Consider the following 18,720-nt stretch of genomic DNA (forward strand, 5'->3'; position numbering starts at 1 on the left):
TATTAAATTATTGTTCATGATTAAAATTAAGATTGAAAATTGCAACTAAAAGATACGATTTGAACGCTATATAAAGACAAATTAAATTTCTCTGGTATATCCACTACAAATACTATTCTTGATAATGAATTGACTTTTATTATTCTACATCAACACATTGATGGGATTGTATTTTTATTAGTTATAAAGTAAAGTTTATAAAAAATTGGTATCTTTTGTCATATGTTAAGTATTTCATATCTCCATGCGCTGTGACTAGCGTCCCTCAACTGTAAAAGTAAACATTAGAACTGGTTAAATCAAAAACCAAAATTTGAAATCCTTGAAGAACTTACTATATGTAGATAGGTCAATTTCCTCGGGCAGCTCACTAATGTTGACATCGAAACGATCCTGTACTTCGTTAAGTATCTTGGCATCGTTCTCATCGGAGACAAAGGTAATGGCCAAGCCCTTGGTACCAAATCGACCAGCGCGAGCCACACGATGCAAATAGGTGTCCGAATCCTCGGGCATGTCATAGTTAAATACAATGTTAACACGCTCAATATCCATGCCACGGCCAAAAAGATTTGTAGCCACTAGGATGCGCTTCTGGAAGTCTTTGAATTGCTGATACCGATTCAAACGCTCATCCTGATTCATGCCGCGATGAATGCCAATGGCCGGGAAGTTTTGTTCGGTCAAAAGCTGAGCCAGGGCCACACAACGTTGCACGGACTTGACAAAGATGACGACCTGCAGAGCAAATAAAACCCAATTAGTATATCTCATGTAACAGTTATAGATTGCGGAGACAGGGTGGAAAGATATTACTTGATTGAACTCGAGCACGTCGAGCAGTTCGAACAGCTTCTTGTTCTTCTCGTTCTCCTTCAGATTGACATAGTGCTGCTGCAAGCCATGCAGCGTCAGCTTCGCCTCATCATCGACGTACACTTCCATGGGCTAATAAAATGAAATGGGTTTTGTTTGCATTTTAAGAGGAAAACAATTATGATTGACAAATACGAATTGCAACTTAAGAGCTAAGGTACGCCTACAAATTCTACATACGGCCACGCTAAAAACCATCATCATCAACTAGAGTATGTATGTACGGGTATTTAAATGTTGTTGTTGTTCTTTGCTGCGGCCACGGCTGCGCATCTGTAGCGTCTATCATCACCTCAAAATGTTGTGCGACAGGATAGCTAGCGCTCCATGTGGGCATCAGTCGTATCAGCAGATGAATCGGACACATTATCCGTTTTGACTTTTTGATTGACAGTGGTAATTTTTTTTTTTTTTTTTTTTTTTAATTTGTATAATATTTTTATATGTTGGTTGCATTGCGATTTGAAATATGCGTTCTTTATTATATTTTGATAAGGTTTGACATTGGCGTTTGAAGTTCCGCGTTTAACCATTTAAAAAATGGGTTTCGGGCAGTTATGGGCAATATTTTGGTATCTTTTATACGCATTTAGCGCGTTTTCGATTGAAGTTAACGCGTTTAACCATTTAGAAAATGGTTTTAGATAGTTATGGATAAGGATTTATCAGGCATATTATACGCTTGTAGCGCGTGCTCGTTTTCAATTTACGCGATTAACCATTTAGAAAATGGTGTTTAGCAATTATGACCAAGATATCGATAACATTGAATCAATTCAGGATTCTCGTTTACAGTTAACGCGTTTAAACCAGTTGCAATAGGTTTGTCTGGTTTTAGGTATAAGGCAAAGAGTGTGACAATTGTTTTTTGGTAGTTTTTAGGTTGATTTGAATGGCGTGCGTGATTTCGCAATATATTATAGCTAGTGGTCGTAATAGTAGTAGTAGTAGTGCGACGTAGATATTTACATCTTGCATAAACTTTTTGCAAACGGGACGAATCTCTTTGCTCAAAGTGGCGGAAAACATCATAACTTGTTTGCCGTGTGGTGTGCTTCGGAAAATCTCCTGCACATCACGACGCATATCTGTTAAAGCAATAAAAACCGAGTGTTAGCAATATAGACACATATTTGATACACTTTTTAATAATTACCCAGTTGCTCTAACATCTTGTCGCACTCGTCCAGAACAAAGTGTTTCAAGTGCTTCAGGTTCAACTTCTTGTTACGAATGAGTGCCAAAATGCGACCTGGTGTACCAACAACAATATGGGGTGTGCCATTCTTCAGAGTCTCCTCATCTTTTTGAATCGCTAGACCGCCAAAGAATACAGCAACCTATAGAAAATATAAAACAAACTAAACTGAAACAAGTCTCACGAATAAATTTTGGCATAAGCTAATTTACCTTAACTGTGGGCATATATTTGGAGAAACGTTCGTACTCCTTGCTTATTTGGAATGCCAACTCGCGTGTGTGACACATGACCAAAACATGGCAGGTGTTGTTATCAGACGGTTCCAGCTGCTGTAATGTGGCGAGCACGAAAACTGCCGTCTTGCCCATACCGGACTTGGCCTGGCATAGGATATCCATGCCAAGCACAGCTTGCGGTATACATTCATGCTGAACTGCAAATGTAATAAAATCATGAACAACTGTTCATACGCACAACTGTACGATATAAGTACCTTCTGATGGATGTTCAAAGCCACAATCAACAATTGCACGCAAAATCTCGGGCTTTAGCAAGAAGTCACGAAAACCGGAGCTGTGAATGGATACATAAGTACCCTTAACATCTTTCTTTGGGGCCTCCTGGTTCTCAACAGCAGTGGTCTCGTTCTGCTCCTCATCCTCGTAGTCGAGAAGATCGTCATTATCAGCCATTTTTCTGCTTTTTTTTTAACTCTGTGCGTATATGCCTAGCAAGAATTGTTTTACGATTCTGTAAGAAAAAATGGCTCTTGTAAATGAAACACTTTTGTTAGTGTCGTTGTAAATGCCGCGTTTTTGTATGCCAAACCGGCATATGCTTTCCGCCATCTTGTTTTTCAGTATACTGAATCACACAGCGACGGCTTGCAACATTTTGCGAAATATATTTAACCTTAAGTTTGCTTTTCTTGTGCACATTGACCAAAATGTCTTACCTTTTGTACGTTTTATTTTTACTTATTTATTCTTTTTTTTTTTTGCAAATGTAATAAATATTCCTTAGCTAGATTGAAAAAGTTGTACTGACATTGAACGTGACGTCGATAATGTAAAGAACAGTTTTTGCTATTGTAATCGATATAGCTTTTCGATAAACGTGACAGTCACATATTCGATATATCAACATCACAGTTTCATAAGAATGTAGTACAATTTAAATCAACAGCTAAAAAATATATTTTTGAAGATTACAATTGCATTAGATTTGCAAATGAAGACTAAAACTATTCCCCAGCTTGAATTACAATCAGAGTTGCATTGAGTATTCACGATAGCTACAATTGATGCAATAAAATATCGATAGTGCCAGCGTCAGTCTACTCAACAGAAATTTCACGTCGGCCGCGTTTTCTAAGAGCGAATACAATTTTTTTGCCTTATACTTTTGCATCGCTTAAATAAATTACAATAATCACGTAAGTCTACTTATTGATTAAAGTGTGCAAACTACTTATTGTTTAAATATGCAAACACATCGAGTGAAAAGTGCAATTTAGTCTCAATGCTTCAGATTCCCTCCCAAAGTTTCCATTGCGCTTGCCCCCCTGCAGCTGCAACAAAATGCCGCTGTAAAAGGGCAAATTGTGAATTAAAAACGCCATATTGTGCAATTCCATGCTATTAATTGTATGTGCGGCAGCTAAAAGCATTTTTGGATTGAGTGCTTGTGTTTGTATTAAGCATATATAACGGGCCTTTCGCCGCCGCACCCGCGTATTTTTACCCCACGCCCATAAACAAAACGCCGCAAAAGTCACTCAATTGTTTCTTTTTTTTTTCGTTCGTTCGCTTTAGTACAGTCGCTTGAGTGAATTTTTGTGTTACGCTCAAAGAGCGATGAGAGCAGAGAAACTCGTTTCGTTTTTATTGCGCTCTTTATACATTTCACTCGTGTTTGAAGAGCTTTTATATTTCTTTTGATATTTCTGTTTCTGTTTCTGTTTGGAATTTTATCAGCCTAAAGCAAGCGATTGCGCGCAAAAATATTTCGAGCTATAAGCATAAGCATAATAAGGTCAGTTTAAAGTGTGCTTTAGAATTCAATTTATTTGCATATTTATTTATGAATATATATCGTCGTCGTCAGTAGCAAGTGAACGTTAACAATGTCGTCTAAAACTCGACGCGCTGGCACCGCGACGCCGCAGCCCGGCAGTACCTCGACCCCTCGACCACCATCATCTGGGCCACAGCAACAGACATCGGCGTCGTCGTCGCAGTCGCAGTCGCAGCAGCAGGCGACCAGCCCCACGCGCCATTCGCGACTGGTGGAGAAGGTCGAGCTGCAGAATTTGAACGATCGTCTGGCTTGCTATATTGATCGCGTTCGCAACTTGGAGACGGAGAACGCACGTCTTACCATTGAGGTGCAGACCACACGTGACACCGTGACCAAAGAGACGACCAACATTAAGAGTATCTATGAGACGGAACTGCTAGAGGCACGTCGTATGCTCGATGAACTGGCACGAGAACGTGCGCGTTTAGAGATTGATACCAAGAGGCTGTGGGAGGAGAACGAAGAGTTGACTGCCCGTCTAGACAGGAAGACGAAGGAATGCAGCGCTGCTGAGGGTGAGTTCACATCAATCACAATAATCAACCCTCCATTAATTGATTGAATGTCATTTTAGCTAATGCCCGAATGAACGAGTCGCGTGCCAGTGAGCTGAGTAATAAATATAACCAGGCCAATGCCGATCGGAAGAAAGCCATTGATGACCTGAACGAAGCTCTCAAGGAACTGGATCGTCAACGCAAGCAGCTTGAGGACTCGCGCAAGAATCTTGAACAGGAGACTCTGGCGCGTGTGGATCTGGAGAACAATATACAAAGTTTGCGTGAAGAGCTGTCGCTTAAGGATCAGGTGCACGTTCAGGAGATTAACGAGTCGCGTCGCATACGCCAAACTGAATACAGTGAAATCGATGGCCGTCTCTCGTCCGAGTATGAGGCGAAGTTGCAGCAATCGCTGCAAGAGCTGCGCAACCAGTATGAGGATCAAATGCGCTGCAATCGCGATGATATCGAGGCCTTGTATGAGGCCAAGATACGTTCATTACAAGAAGCGGCGGCTCGCACGCACAGCTCGACGCACAAGTCAATAGAGGAGCTGCGCAATTCACGCATTCGTATCGATGGACTTAATGCCAAGCTCAATGATATGGAGGCGGCCAATGCCATGTTGAACACGCGCATACGGGAGCTGGAACAGCAGCTGGACCATGAGCGCGAACGCCATGCAAATGACATTGCAATGTACGATAAGGAACTGAATCGCTTACGCGAGGAGATGGCACAACAATTGCAGGAATATCAGGATTTAATGGACATCAAGGTAGATATATATATATACAATTCAATCAACTCTCTCGACTGATACCTATTTTGCTTTATTCTAGGTCTCTTTGGACTTGGAAATCGCCGCCTACGACAAGCTGCTCGTGGGTGAGGAGGCACGTTTAAATATAACGCCCGCGAATTCGGCTACGGTGCAATCATTCAGCCAATCGTTGCGTAGCTCTCGTGCCACGCCCTCTCGGCGCACACCGTCGGGCGGCTTGAAGCGCAAACGTGCCGCTGTTGAGGAGTCTGAGGATCATAGCGTATCCGATTTTTATGTGTCGGCTAGTGCTAAGGGCAATGTGGAAATCAAAGAGATCGACGCCGATGGCAAATACGTTAAGCTGTACAACAAGGGCACCGAAGAGGTCTCCATTGGCGGCTGGCAGCTGCAGCGGTCGCTTAACGATAATGGACCAGTGACAACCTACAAGTTCCATCGTTCCGTGAAAATCGAGCCAAATGGCACAGTGACCGTTTGGTCGTCGGATTCGCGTGCCACGCACGAGCCGCCATCGAACATAGTGATGAAGCAACAAAAGTGGATGACTGGCGATAATACGAAGATGGCGCTGTTGAATAGCGAAGGCGAAACGGTTGCCAATATGGAACGCAACAAGCGTATTGTCTCCACACATGTGTCATCCTCGCGCCTCAGTCGCCGTCGCAGCATCAGCGCCGTTGATGGCAACGAGCAGCTGTACCATCAGCAGGGCGATCCCCTACAGACGAACGAGAAGTGCGCGATTATGTAATAGCCAGCCAAGCATAAAGATAATAATATATTCACACATATGCAGACACAGACAGACAAGCACACACAAACAAACAAATCAACAAACAAACAGAAACAGACAAAAACAAAAAACAGACGGAATTATATATTATCAGCTAAGTTATTAATTTTTCTGTGGCTACCCGAAGTAAAGAGAGGGAAGAAAAAGGCGAGCGAAACCAGAGCCAAGCAGCACCTTTAATAATTCATTCAATTGTAAAACTTGCTAGCTACAGCAGTTCCATTTCAATTTAAATGTCTACGATTCTTCCACATGTTCAATATATTATTTAGTTTCTGTGCTTTACCACTACCACATTCATTCTTTCCTGATTACTAATCCCCTTTGTGTTTATCTGAATGACAAATATTTAATTTACGTTACATGTTTCGGAAAAAAGAGAACAAATTCCAACCAACCCCACCCCACCTTCGTACAATCTTAATTTTAAACAATAAGCATAATTTTTGTAAACTTTATTTGGTATATTTTAAATTCGGTTTTCTGTATGCCACATAGAATTTACAAAGAAAAAAATTTCAAGAAATTTTCAATTCTTATCATTTTTGTATTTGTGCATTCAAGTGCTTTGCGAATGCTGAGTTGACAGCATTTCCGATGCATTTGTATGAGCCACGGCTCCAGCATATAAATAGAAATAAATATACATACATATAAATATATATATAGTTTTATAAGCAGAATTAAAAACAAACAAAAACGACAAGCTCATGTTAAAAGTAATTCAACGAAATATCAATAAAAATCGGTAAAACTAAACTGTAACTACAAATTTGAGCTTCCCTCTCGCCTTTCTCCTCCGCACACACAAGTACATGCACATGCATATGCATGTGTGTATCTTATGTTAAGCAACTTTTTGTATTGAGAAATATAATTCTAAAAATTTTAAAAAGGAAAAGAAAAAAAACGCAAAAATAGCTGTGTGAGAAAAGAGCCTAGCAATATATTTTTAAAACGAGTTGGAATTTGATTGGTGCGCTCTCTCATAGGTGCTCAATGGAATGTTTTTTTTTTTTTTTATCATAGATTTTCGGCTGAACCGGTTTTTCCTGCAACAAGAAAGAAGCAGCTCAACGTGGGTGTGTCCATGTCAAACTACAACATATTCTAAAGCAAAGAAATGAAAAGAAAACTAAAATTTAAATTTTAAACTTAAGACTACATGTAACTGCTAAATAAATAATTATGTTTCATAAAATAGTGTTTTGCACTCATAGCGAATAATTTCAAGCTGCTGCTGAAAATTAATCAGCCCTGTTGTAGAGCATATTTTCTAATATTTCTCCCCGCTTATTCTATGTTGAGTTATTTTCTAATATTTCTCGCCGCTTATTCTATGTTGAGTTATTTTTAGGCATTTGAATGTATGCATGGCATCGTAAAACACACTCAATTATGCGAACAGTCTGGCAACACCAGTATGTTAAGCCACTCAAAATGAACAACTCTCCCGCTCACAAATTTACACTCACTTTGACAGCAGCAAGTTCATTCAACTGTTGTTGCTGCGTATTAAACGCTATCGTTTTGGAGTATTTTTGTCTCTTTTCTTTTAGTTGGCAATTGCGGCTGCTGCTAAAGTGACGCTGCAGTTGATAGCCGCGGATCACTGCGTTGCACCCCTTGGAGTTTTGTTTTTAAACGTGATAACGCCTTTTGCAAACTGTATCTCAAGGTTATGCGGTTTGAATTGCAGCTAACCGTTTTCTCTTTACTACTAAGAGCGCGTTTCACACAATATGTGTATTGTATATAAATTGACAGCTAAATTGAAGCGGTGCCCACAGCTTGTTTGCCAGTCTCGTCGGCGATTCGTACGCTCCACATCAGACCAGAGCTGAGCGCTATCGCTGCGATTGCTATTGTGTGACTTTATTATTTATTATTATACGACGTTAAGTTTATGTTTTAAAAAGTTATTTACGGTAACACAGTGCAGGTGAACGGAGGTGAGCTGCTTGTCGACCCTCAAGTGTCCCCATTGGAATTCAAGTGCGAATGTCTCTGTCTCACTCGCTCTTTAGAAATTAAGAACGAAAGTGTTTGACTACAGTGAGCGCTCGATAAGTTAAACTATTGCTAGAGGGCGTAATTAATTTTTTCATTGATCTGTGCTTAAATAAGAGTAACTTGCAGTGAAACGTAACGATTAAGAGAAACTTTGTTTGTCAAAAGTTAACGTAAAAGTGTATAGTTCACAAATTACGTCAGATGTAGCACGAAATCATTTAATTTCAAGTGTAAAACAAATAAATATATATATACGTGATTATAATTTAATAATGACTATTCATCTTGTTGAATACACACTGTAATTTTTAATCTATGGGTACCATATTAAGTACTTGCTTATTAATAATTAATATGTAGGCTAGATCTAATCAGTCCTTATCAATATATTCTATAATGCCCCACACAAACCATAAGTTTACAAGTACACACTTCACATTTTCAGTACTAAATATTAAGAATGCGCTTAATTATCTTGGAGACGAGCAAATCGGTGGGCAGTTGGGCAGCCAAATATGTGGCAAAGCGGATCCACGACTTCAATCCGGGACCCGATAAGTAAGTGGAGAAGTTTTATCAACAGACTCTTATCATCTCTCTCTCTCTTTCTTTACCTCTCCCTCTTTAGATACTTTGTTTTGGGCTTGCCCACAGGTAGCACCCCATTGGGGATGTACAAAGAACTGATTGAGTTCCATAAGCAGGGCAAGGTCTCCTTTCGTTATGTGAAAACCTTCAATATGGATGAGTATGTGGGTGAGTGGCTGTGATTCTCACCCATCATATACCTGGGAGTATACCTAAAGCCAAAAGTACTTTTTAGGCCTGCCGCGTGATCATCCCGAGAGCTATCACTATTTCATGTGGCACAATTTCTTCAAGCACATTGACATTGAGCCGGCGAATGTTCACATTCTGGATGGCAATGCTAAGGATTTGGTCGCCGAATGCAATTTGTTCGAGCAGCAGATTAAGGAAGCGGGCGGTGTGGAGCTATTCATTGGCGGCATCGGACCCGATGGACACATTGCCTTCAATGAGCCGGGCTCCTCGTTGGTGTCGCGCACGCGTGTCAAGACCCTGGCGCAGGATACGCTGGAAGCGAACGCCCGTTTCTTTGACAACGACATGAGCAAAGTGCCCAAGCAGGCGTTGACTGTGGGCGTGGGCACGGTCATGGACTCGAAAGAGGTGATGATTCTGATAACAGGCGCACACAAAGCATTCGCCTTGTACAAGGCCATCGAGGAGGGCGTCAATCACATGTGGACGGTCAGCGCCTTCCAGCAGCATGCGAACACCTTGATGATCTGCGATGAGGATGCCACTCTGGAGCTGCGTGTCAAGACGGTTAAATATTTCAAGGTATGCGCGGCGCACGTGCAATTGTAGTGATAATGGATATGGCGTGTCAAGGTGTTGGTTTTGTTTAGACTCAAGTCAATTGGTGCATATTAACCACGTAGTTGCTTTTGCTTTTCCTTAATACCGGGTTTGCTAAGTTTTATGACTCCGGAACGTAGATTCCGCTAATGTCTGGTTGGCATTTGTTTTCTCACCATTTCACAGGGCATTCTCAGAGATGCAAATGCAGTCGACTCCCCGGAAGCTTACACAAAATGTAAAGTATAGTCCATAATGATTGTGCTTTTATGATATTATAATGTTAATGTATTTGATAATAAATGAACGATTTAAGAGACTGGCGATTACCAAAGCAAAATTGTATATAATTGTCCCTAGTATCATTTATTGTATTATATATATAAAGATTGTACTTAATTTAAGTAATATACTAAAAAGGAATTGAAATTTTTATGTTTTTGAAATTAAATTGAAATTAAAAACTATAAGTATATAAGCAATCAAAAATGCTTGAGAAAATCTTAATTATTAGTTTAAATGCGAAGAAAGTTTATTTATTATTAGATGACCCAGAATTATCATTAAAGCAACTAAATTGCTGAGCTAAAATGCAAAAATCTAGAATTTAAAAGTAATTTCTGGGAATATTCAGGAACTTTTGTGAAGCTATATATCGATGCGGAATTATGATAGGATAACTTAAATATAAATATTGAAGATATAAGTATGTTTAACTTAAAACTGAGATATTGTTAAGGCTGAATATTGTTAATAATGAATGATATATGTATAAAAGTTCGGCTCACATTACAAATTTTGAGCTAAAAATATAACGAGAAATTTAGTTAGTTTATTTTAAGGAAAGAGACAAAAATATTAATAATATTAATTAAAAATTGAAATCGAAGTTCGATTATTAAGTAAGTGATAAAAATATTTATGAGTTATTTTAGCTTTTGAGAGAATTTTCTAAGAAGTCAAGATCTACTGAATATGTCATTGTTTATAAATATCAGATATGTACTATAGATTTATACAATTAGGAATCACAGTTGCACCATAGACTACATTTTATAATGAAATATATTTTCATGGATGTATATTAAGTATTTTAAATTTTCTTTTACAGAGCCTGATGGACGTTCACTCGCAGCTGATAGAACAGCGAAAGACGGAAACCTAGCCGTAGAGCAGCTCATTCAACCTGCAATCTATCAACAACAACAACTATAACAACAAATCGAATTTGTTTTACGTTTCTAATGCATTTTATTTGTTCTATTTACTATTTACGCTACTGCTTATAATAAAAGACATTGTCTATATATTTTTATACAATACTAAAAAGAATTTGAAACTCAACTTAACAACAGCTGCGGCCCAAGATCTGTTTGTCCGTGTAGACGAACTCCTCGTGATCCTCGATCAGGCGAAACAGCTGCTTGGCATAGTAAATGGAACGCACCGACTCCTCCAGTATGAGCTGATGATTCTGGCCAGCGCGACGCACTTGCTCGTGCAGGAACATGGCCTCCAGGCGCTTGGCGCGCTGCGTCAGCTGGCAGGCCTCGCTGCTGCGCATGCGCTGCTGTCCCTCGTTCAGCCGCCGCTGGACCGTGGGCTGATGACGTGCAGCGTTCTGGTGGTAGCGGCAGATGTCGCTGATGACTGTCGCGTTCACGTTGTAGATGCCCTCGGTGGCATTGATGATCGTCTGGCATATGGCCGATGTGCCGGTCATCTCACGCTTCACGTTCTCACGGATCAGCTGCTGGAGAACGATTTGCCGGGCCACCGTCAAGTAGCCGCGTCGTATGTGTCGCCTGCCGATCCTCGAGCGCATCGGCTTGAAGTTGAACACCTGAGTGCCCCACACCTGGCCACGCACGCTGCTCGTCGCCTTGCGCTTGCGCTGCGTCTCGCGGAACAGCTGCCGCTTGACACGCTGGAGGCTGGCATTTCGCGCACTCAAGCGCTCCGGCTGCAGGCACATGTTCACCTGATGCCACAGCTCCTGCTGAGTGCAGACCAAGGTGTTGGGCGCCCAGTTCAGCTTGTGCACCAGCCCATTGATGATGTACAGCTGCCGGATGCACTCGTTGAGGAAGCTGCGCTTGGTCGGGCTCTGATAGTTGGGATGATTGCTGATTATGTAATGATCCCGCTTATAGACCACACAATACCCACTCTCGCCCTCCAGCATCCCCGAACACTGATACACAATCAGCTGCTGATCCGTGTAGTCAATGGGCGAATTGAAGATGAACAACTGATTCTCACCACCCACCGGAGTGCGAAACATCATCAATGGTGTCGTCGTCTTGCGGTCCATGGCCAACAGGAGTTGAGAAGCGAATGCTGTGGCTCGCCAATTGTTAAGCACCTTATATATTCAGCAGGTAGAATTGACCTGGCCAATGGGTAATATCCACAGCCCACAAAATCTTGCGTGTCTTAACTTGTTGGACAGGTATACGCAATCGAGTTTAAGGAACTAATATTTTTGGAAAAGTAAGTTTACAGTTGTTTAGTTAATGTTCTGGGGTTTACCTAACTTGTGTCATGTTTATAGTTTGTAGGTTAGGTAGAAATTTTAAGGGCTGGCTTACATAATTTGTATAAACACTGAAGATCTGTAAAAGATGTTGTAAAATTTGAATTGTAATAATTGTAAATAGGTAGTCTATATATATATTGTAACACCTGCGGTTGATTTAAGTGGCCTGTTAGAAAAATGATTGAGGTTAGGTTGGTATAAATTAGTTTTGGTACGATTTTTGGTAAACATTTGCTTTCCTTAAAAGAAATAATAATTTTTGCTAACAAATGTTGATTTTACATCTTATTTGTGAAGCTTGCTATTAAATTTGTATTATAAAATCAGATTGGTATTCCACCTGTGTCTGTATTCCATCTCTCGTCTTAGGTGTATGAGTATTAAGTAAATTTATAAGAAATATGTCATAATTGAGAAATTTATAGAGATATGCACGTGGATAGCAATATACCCTATTAGCAATAAAATAGGCCTGGTCTATAAGAAAGTTAGTTTTTCGCATATTTCGGGTATTTTTGCTAACCAGCGTGCGCTAATCCCTGACCAGGTGTTGCCAAATGTCGTGACTGCAGGGCCTAGGTAGCTCGCGTCTACCCATTGTACCTGCCTACGTTTCTAATCCTTTTTGCAGCCCATATCGAATAAATATTTGATATAAATCGGCTTTGACAAGTTTGCAGCTGTCAGTGGCATTTGAGCTGGCGACGTACAAAGATCATCATATAAGATAGCGCGCAGCATGGGCAACGTACTGGAAACGAAAATGTCCTGCGAGAGGCCGGTGGCTGTGGTCCAACCCATGCCAGCGGAGGAGCCGGCGTCTCCCAGGGACGAGGCGGAGGCGTGTCCCAGGGCAAATGTCACCTTGCAGTTGTTTAACTATCGCCAGCAAATGGCGCTCAAGGATCACCAGGTGGTCAAGTGGGCCACATCGAAGCTGCTGCTCACCGAGGAGCTGCTGAAGCAACAGGATCTGCCGCAACAGCAGCAGCAGCAGCAACAACAACAACAACACAAAAAGCAGCTCGACATGCCAGACCTGAGCATCGATGAGGACGACGATGCTGCGTGGGCGGAACGCCAATTGGCCATGTTAACGGACGACGAGGATGATGTCGAGAATGCTGAGAACCTGTCGCCCATGGACCAGGGATTGGACATTGAGCTGAACCACCTCATCAAATACAGACTAAAGCTCCGCAACACCATTGTCGAGGTGGCCCAGGAGAAGATGCGCAAGCGTGAGAAGACGAAGCTGAAGCGTTTGAAACGCCGCACACTCATCTCCTCGAAGAAGCCCAGCAACAAGGACAAGCATCGGCGCTCATATTAGAGGGTTAGAGTTCCATTATTCTTTGTATATATGTTTGCATATAGCTATAGTTAATATTATTATATCTAGTATTATTTATACATGTATTTATAAGTGCCTCATTAAAAAGACAACTTGAGCTTTAAACTTAAATTCCGAATACTTTGCTTTTTCCTTCCAATTGGTTTTCGACTCTATCTAAAGTCGGGCAGCTGCAAAGTTCAATGCGCTGTCCTGTCCCAGGACTCGACCGCGTAACCCTTATTGCATAATTAAAAGCCTCAATTGGCGACCGTCAATGTTAATTGGCGATTGGCGATTGGCGGTGGGCTCGTTGCGATGCACTGGACGGTTTGCAGTTTCCACTTTGATGAGATCAAGGACCTTTGATGCCTGATTGACTTACATTTTGTTTGTGCGTAATTTGGTTTTATCTCATAGACACAGAGTGCGAGAAAGAAGCAGAGCAGTAGACACAAAAGTGGGCTAAAACTTGCAGGTGAGATCAGGCTTTTTAATACAAATTTCTTTTTGGCTAATTATTTACAATGTGAGTTTCATGATTCAATTTTTCACTTTTTGGGTGAATTAAAGATTCGACATTAAATACATATTTTTAGTCTTATAACAAAAAAAAAAAAAAAAAAATAAATATATATAAAAAAAAATTACATTTATTTGCTTTGTTTTAATTTAAATGACTAGAATAAATTGCATAAAAATATTTAAAATATTGTAAAAAAAAAACAAACAAAATTGTTTGAAATTTTCTATATAACGAACATTAAAAATAAAATTTACAAAAATAATTCTATGAAAACGAAAGTATAAGAAAATCGTGTAAAAATACTTAAATTATATATATATTAAGAAAATAAAATGTGTATATAATATTTTTTATTATATAAATTTAATTAGATGAAATGAAATATATTAGAATTATTATTATATGCATATAATTATTTTGCAAGCACTGGTAAATTGTTTAAGATTAATTAATTAGTTATTTATATATAAAATTTAATGATCCTTGACGGTTATTTCATATATTAATAAACATATTTATATACATGTATAATTTCTATAAATCTTTCTAAATTTATGAGCAGCGCAAAGTTTCCGCTAGGCATGCAACCGAAATTAGTCACAGTTCGAGCCATTTATAAATTGGCTTTTGAGCAACAGGAAATGAGAAACCACCACTGCAATTCATGAAGTCGCAGCTCTTAAGGGTAGCTTCATAGAAAAGTGAGCTAACGTCTAAATATGAGCAATTAATAAAAATAATAAAAAAGCATCAAATGTGTTTCATAAGAAATTATGAAAAAATTTAATTAAAGCAAAATACTTGGCGCTTCCGCATGCACAACAATTAAAACACACACATACACACATATGAGTGTGTATGTGTTTTTGTGGGTGTGTGGTCCAGTCTATGCCAGAGAAGTTACCAAACATAGCCACCCTCTGGAATTTGCCATATCTTTTGTTGTGGTCGTTGTCATACCCCGAACACATAGAAAATAGCAAACTGGGGTAGTATGGACTAGAGAGAGTGTTTGTCACATAATGGAATGGATCATCGAGAGAGTTTAGAGTTGGTCAAGAGACAATAACGTAGGCTATTATTATACGATATATATGTATCATGGATAGATACATCATTATAACTGTTCTCCAGCGACGGTGCTCTACTCAAGACTGAGATTTTCGCAATGAGTCAATGACTGAATCTGATTGCAAATCGGTCAAGAAACTTAACAATGAGGGCTATTTTTATTAAAGGATATAAACGTATAGATCATATATAGATCATCTTAACTGTTCTCAAGCTACAGCGTTCTACACGAGCCTGAAACTTTCAGAATGTTTCATTAACTGAAGCTGATTGGCCATAACTCAAGGATTATAAAAACTAGGGACATGAAATCGATTGAGTAGCTGCACATAAAATAGATTCATTTGAGAAATATTTCTTTTTTCCTAGTGGGGTATAATATTTGGTAGGTAATATATGTATAAAGCACACCCCACACGTAAAATGTTAGTCTTTTTGGGCAAGCATTTGTTAATTTTGGCAACTTGGGACTCATATCCATGGCAGAGTACCTCCTAGTTGGTCACACCCAACTTGTTGCTATTGTTGGCTTGATAGCTGCCCTGGACGCCACGTAGCCAGTGAGGCATTGTTTTTGGCCTGGATGGCACTCATAATGCGAGGATTGCTGCGAACATGTCACCATTTCATTTGCTGCTCCAAGGAATTCCAAATTGCCAAGGGGCGAGTGGAGGGGCGCGGGCTAGAGGCTGGCTTGCCATTTGGACGACCCGCTCGAGAGCTTGTTATGCAAGTTGAAAGGGAATTTGTGTCAGGCTCTGCACTCGCTGGCGTCTGTCTGCGTATGCAGCTGGAGTGCGTGAGCCGTTGAAGGGCTGCAGAGGTATAGCAGGCGGAGGCGGGAGCATAGCTTACCAGTTGCATAATTATGATTAAATTATTTTATTAAAAGCATTTCATGTCAAATATGCAATGCATGCGTTAATTGCTGCGTCAGTTTCTAATTGCATGCACACGTTAGTGGGACAAGTTCAAAGGATCCATTTGGGAGCAGATGCTCAATGGGCGAAGCATGTGGACACTTTGTGCATGAATCAAATACTTAGCATTACATGCAGTTAAATGACATGCTTTCTGACGTTTATTAGAGTATTTAGCAAGCCATTAAAATACAGTTTTGTATTGTTTGTTCAAGAACTTTCAAGGCTGCAAAATCAGAAAAAAAATTAAAACTGATTAAATTCTTTTTATTTTCAGTGCAAGGCTGCAAGCGGTCAGGGAATCTAATCTGCTTTGGTCAGGAACAGCTTTTTGCTTGCTTCTAGTAACTATTACAATTTATTATTTTATAGGGAGTCGTGTAAGTCTAAATATCATTTGATATTATTATATTTGTATTAATAATAATACATATGCATACGAAATTTACTTTATGCTTTGCTCGATAGTTAGATATAGAGTTATAAGTTATCGGAAAAACATGACAAAATATTTAATGCTTCAAGTTTCTATGTAGTACAAAAGCTAGATTGCATTATAGACTGACCGGCCTAATGGATAATCAGATAACGCTATAAGGATTTTATCCATACTTTTTCCAATTTATATCATCGATATTTATCGATTTTTCATATATAGTGAGCAGAATCATTATGCAGCTTTCCATAATGCAGAGAGGGCTCTAGCTGATAGATAGATAAAAATTAGATCGGTTTTGAAAGGTGTTAATGCTCTTTCATAATGTGGTTTATTGACTGCTTTTGCAAGCCAATAGGGATTTTTATAATAGGATCTGCTTAAGTTATATTCACAGATTATTTTCACAGATCGAAGCAAGCTTTGAAAATGACGTCCTGAGTGTATGTTGATACAGCTGGACTGCTTCACTGAACAGAATAGGCTGTGCTCATTCCTCACAGAGAGCAGCGAGTGTAGAGATTGTAAAAGTCTCATTTAGTTTTTGAGTCTCACAAAATTAACTCGTTTTTCTTTGTTCTGTTTTCTTCTGAATTTATATCTATATATATATATCAAAATATATATTTTTAAAAATCAAAATTACGAAGAAAAAAAACAACAGCACACGCCAACGTTAGTTATTTTCCGATATATACGTCTATGTATATAATATAGGCCCTATTCAGTACGTGCGTGTGAGTGTGTGTGTATGTGAGCGTGTATATTCGTGTTTTCGAAATTCGAAATTGAGACCAGCTTTTGTGCGGACGCGTGCGATCGAGTTGACAACAATTTTGCCGTAGCAATCCAATCCGAGGTCGTCGTCGCCATCAAAGCAGCCAAGATGAGCATCCAGGAGAAGGACAAGAGCATCATTTGCCACAAGTGCAACGAGACGATCACCAAGCGCGTGATCACCGCATTGGGCAAGACATGGCATCCGGAGCATTTCCTGTGCCGCCACTGCGACAAGCAGATCGAGGACGCCACATTCAATATTCAGGATGGTGAGCCCGTGTGCAGCGATTGCTTTGTCGAGCGCTATACGAGCACTTGTGCCGCCTGCAAGAAGCCCATCCTCGAGCGGACCATATGCGCCATGGGCGAGAATTGGCACGAGTGCTGCTTTGTGTGCGACGGCGCTTGCAAGAAACCGTTATCGAATCGTCCCTTCTACGAGCGCGACGGCAAGGCCTACTGCAAGCAGGACTACGAGGACATGTTTGCGGTGCGCTGCGCCAAGTGCGAGAAGCCGATCACAGACAGCGCCATTGTGGCCATGAATGCCAAATGGCATCGTGATTGCTTCCGCTGCAACCGCTGCGAGAACCCAATCACCTCACAGACCTTCACCATCGAGGGGGACAAGCCCGTTTGCCCCGCCTGCACCTGCTAGGATGGTAGCGAAATGCCACAGACACAGACATTCCACAGAGAATATATCGTACAGTACCCTGGACCCTATCGGAACTGAATAACCAACCAATCAAGCAAACACACAATCAACATTTATCTACAACTATCTATCTACCCTTATCTACTTCTTCAAATACATAGGCAAAAAACGGAAAAGAAAAATCACAAATAATCGAATCAAAAAAATACTTAACAAAATAGACCAGACGAAAAAAAAATTAAGATACGGACGAATATTATGCATTTATGAACATAACCGATTTATTGGAGTTTCATACATTTATAGTTTTAAGCGTTAGTGCATCATCGACTATTAGAATTATAAATGTTACTTGAATCGAAACCGAAGGACACAACCGAGGAGACAGCGACCCCGGCCAAGATCACAATTGGTCATATCTGCAGTGTCTTCATTTCATTTTCAAAAAAAAAAAAAAATGATGTACAAATTACTAAATTGAAAAATTTATCATGGACAAAATTCAAAAAGAAATAAAATCTGTTTCAAAATTGTAAATAAATTGATATCCAAAAAAAATCGACATACATATTTATTTTACTTTAGCTTGAACAAATTAAAAGCAGGTGAGAGCGTTACAGATGGGAGTCACCGACTGCAGAATACTCATTTGCGATTTAAGCCCGGCCAGATCAATTTTTCGATTTGCCGCGCCCCGACTTGATATATAAATTTCTTGTGCAAGTTAAAGTTTTTTAAATGGGATGTGATGTCAAGAGGATTATTATATATAGCTATCCCAATCTGCCCCTCAGTAGGCGTTGATATCCATATCTGCCATATCTT

General features: G+C 39.9%; 5 protein-coding genes and 1 pseudogene across 7 annotated transcripts; 4 read left to right on the forward strand and 2 right to left on the reverse strand.

Annotated features, from left to right (window-relative positions):
* Positions 1 to 115: 115 nt before the first annotated feature.
* On the reverse strand, positions 116 to 2,769 carry Hel25E (ATP-dependent RNA helicase 25E). The gene is made up of 7 exons (XM_018004634.2): positions 2,571 to 2,769; positions 2,287 to 2,510; positions 2,033 to 2,216; positions 1,846 to 1,964; positions 817 to 948; positions 336 to 738; positions 116 to 269 (listed from the first exon to the last, which is right to left on the reverse strand). Exons 1-7 carry the CDS (start codon positions 2,767 to 2,769, stop codon positions 256 to 258), a joined length of 1,275 nt encoding a protein of 424 aa, XP_017860123.1. The 3' UTR covers positions 116 to 255.
* On the reverse strand, positions 2,749 to 12,195 carry LOC108611964 (uncharacterized). Its single transcript, XM_089464598.1, has 2 exons — positions 3,033 to 12,195; positions 2,749 to 2,827 (listed from the first exon to the last, which is right to left on the reverse strand). Exon 1 carries the CDS (start codon positions 11,944 to 11,946, stop codon positions 10,978 to 10,980), a length of 969 nt encoding a protein of 322 aa, XP_089320724.1. The 5' UTR covers positions 11,947 to 12,195; the 3' UTR covers positions 2,749 to 2,827; positions 3,033 to 10,977.
* Positions 4,203 to 7,437, forward strand: Lam (Lamin). Its single transcript, XM_018004617.2, has 3 exons — positions 4,203 to 4,671; positions 4,731 to 5,434; positions 5,499 to 7,437. The coding sequence occupies exons 1-3, from the start codon at positions 4,203 to 4,205 to the stop codon at positions 6,192 to 6,194; spliced, it is 1,869 nt and encodes a 622-aa protein (XP_017860106.1). The 3' UTR covers positions 6,195 to 7,437.
* On the forward strand, positions 8,689 to 10,964 carry Oscillin (glucosamine-6-phosphate isomerase Oscillin). 3 transcript variants are annotated; one of them, XM_089464600.1, is made up of 5 exons: positions 8,689 to 8,807; positions 8,878 to 9,005; positions 9,073 to 9,614; positions 9,819 to 9,870; positions 10,744 to 10,964. In XM_089464600.1, coding segments are annotated over exons 1-5 (822 nt in total). In that variant the 5' UTR covers positions 8,689 to 8,709; the 3' UTR covers positions 10,746 to 10,964. The 3 variants fall into 3 exon arrangements, with proteins under 3 accessions (XP_089320726.1, XP_017860311.1, XP_089320725.1); XM_018004822.2 differs by lacking the exon at positions 9,819 to 9,870; XM_089464599.1 differs by lacking the exon at positions 10,744 to 10,964 and having other exon boundaries at positions 9,819 to 10,121.
* A 266-nt stretch (positions 12,196 to 12,461) lies between the features above and the next one.
* LOC108609852 (uncharacterized) lies at positions 12,462 to 14,470 on the forward strand. Its single transcript, XM_018001627.2, has one exon. The coding sequence runs from the start codon at positions 12,911 to 12,913 to the stop codon at positions 13,502 to 13,504; it is 594 nt and encodes a 197-aa protein (XP_017857116.1). The 5' UTR covers positions 12,462 to 12,910; the 3' UTR covers positions 13,505 to 14,470.
* Positions 14,471 to 16,930: 2,460 nt separating this feature from the next.
* On the forward strand, positions 16,931 to 18,457 carry LOC108610724 (transforming growth factor beta-1-induced transcript 1 protein pseudogene; annotated as a pseudogene).
* The last annotated feature ends 263 nt before the right edge of the window (positions 18,458 to 18,720 follow it).

This window comes from Drosophila arizonae, chromosome 3, assembly GCF_054131065.1.
Source record: "Drosophila arizonae isolate 15081-1271.41 chromosome 3, UAZ_ARI_1.0, whole genome shotgun sequence".
Classification (NCBI taxonomy): domain Eukaryota; kingdom Metazoa; phylum Arthropoda; class Insecta; order Diptera; family Drosophilidae; genus Drosophila; species Drosophila arizonae.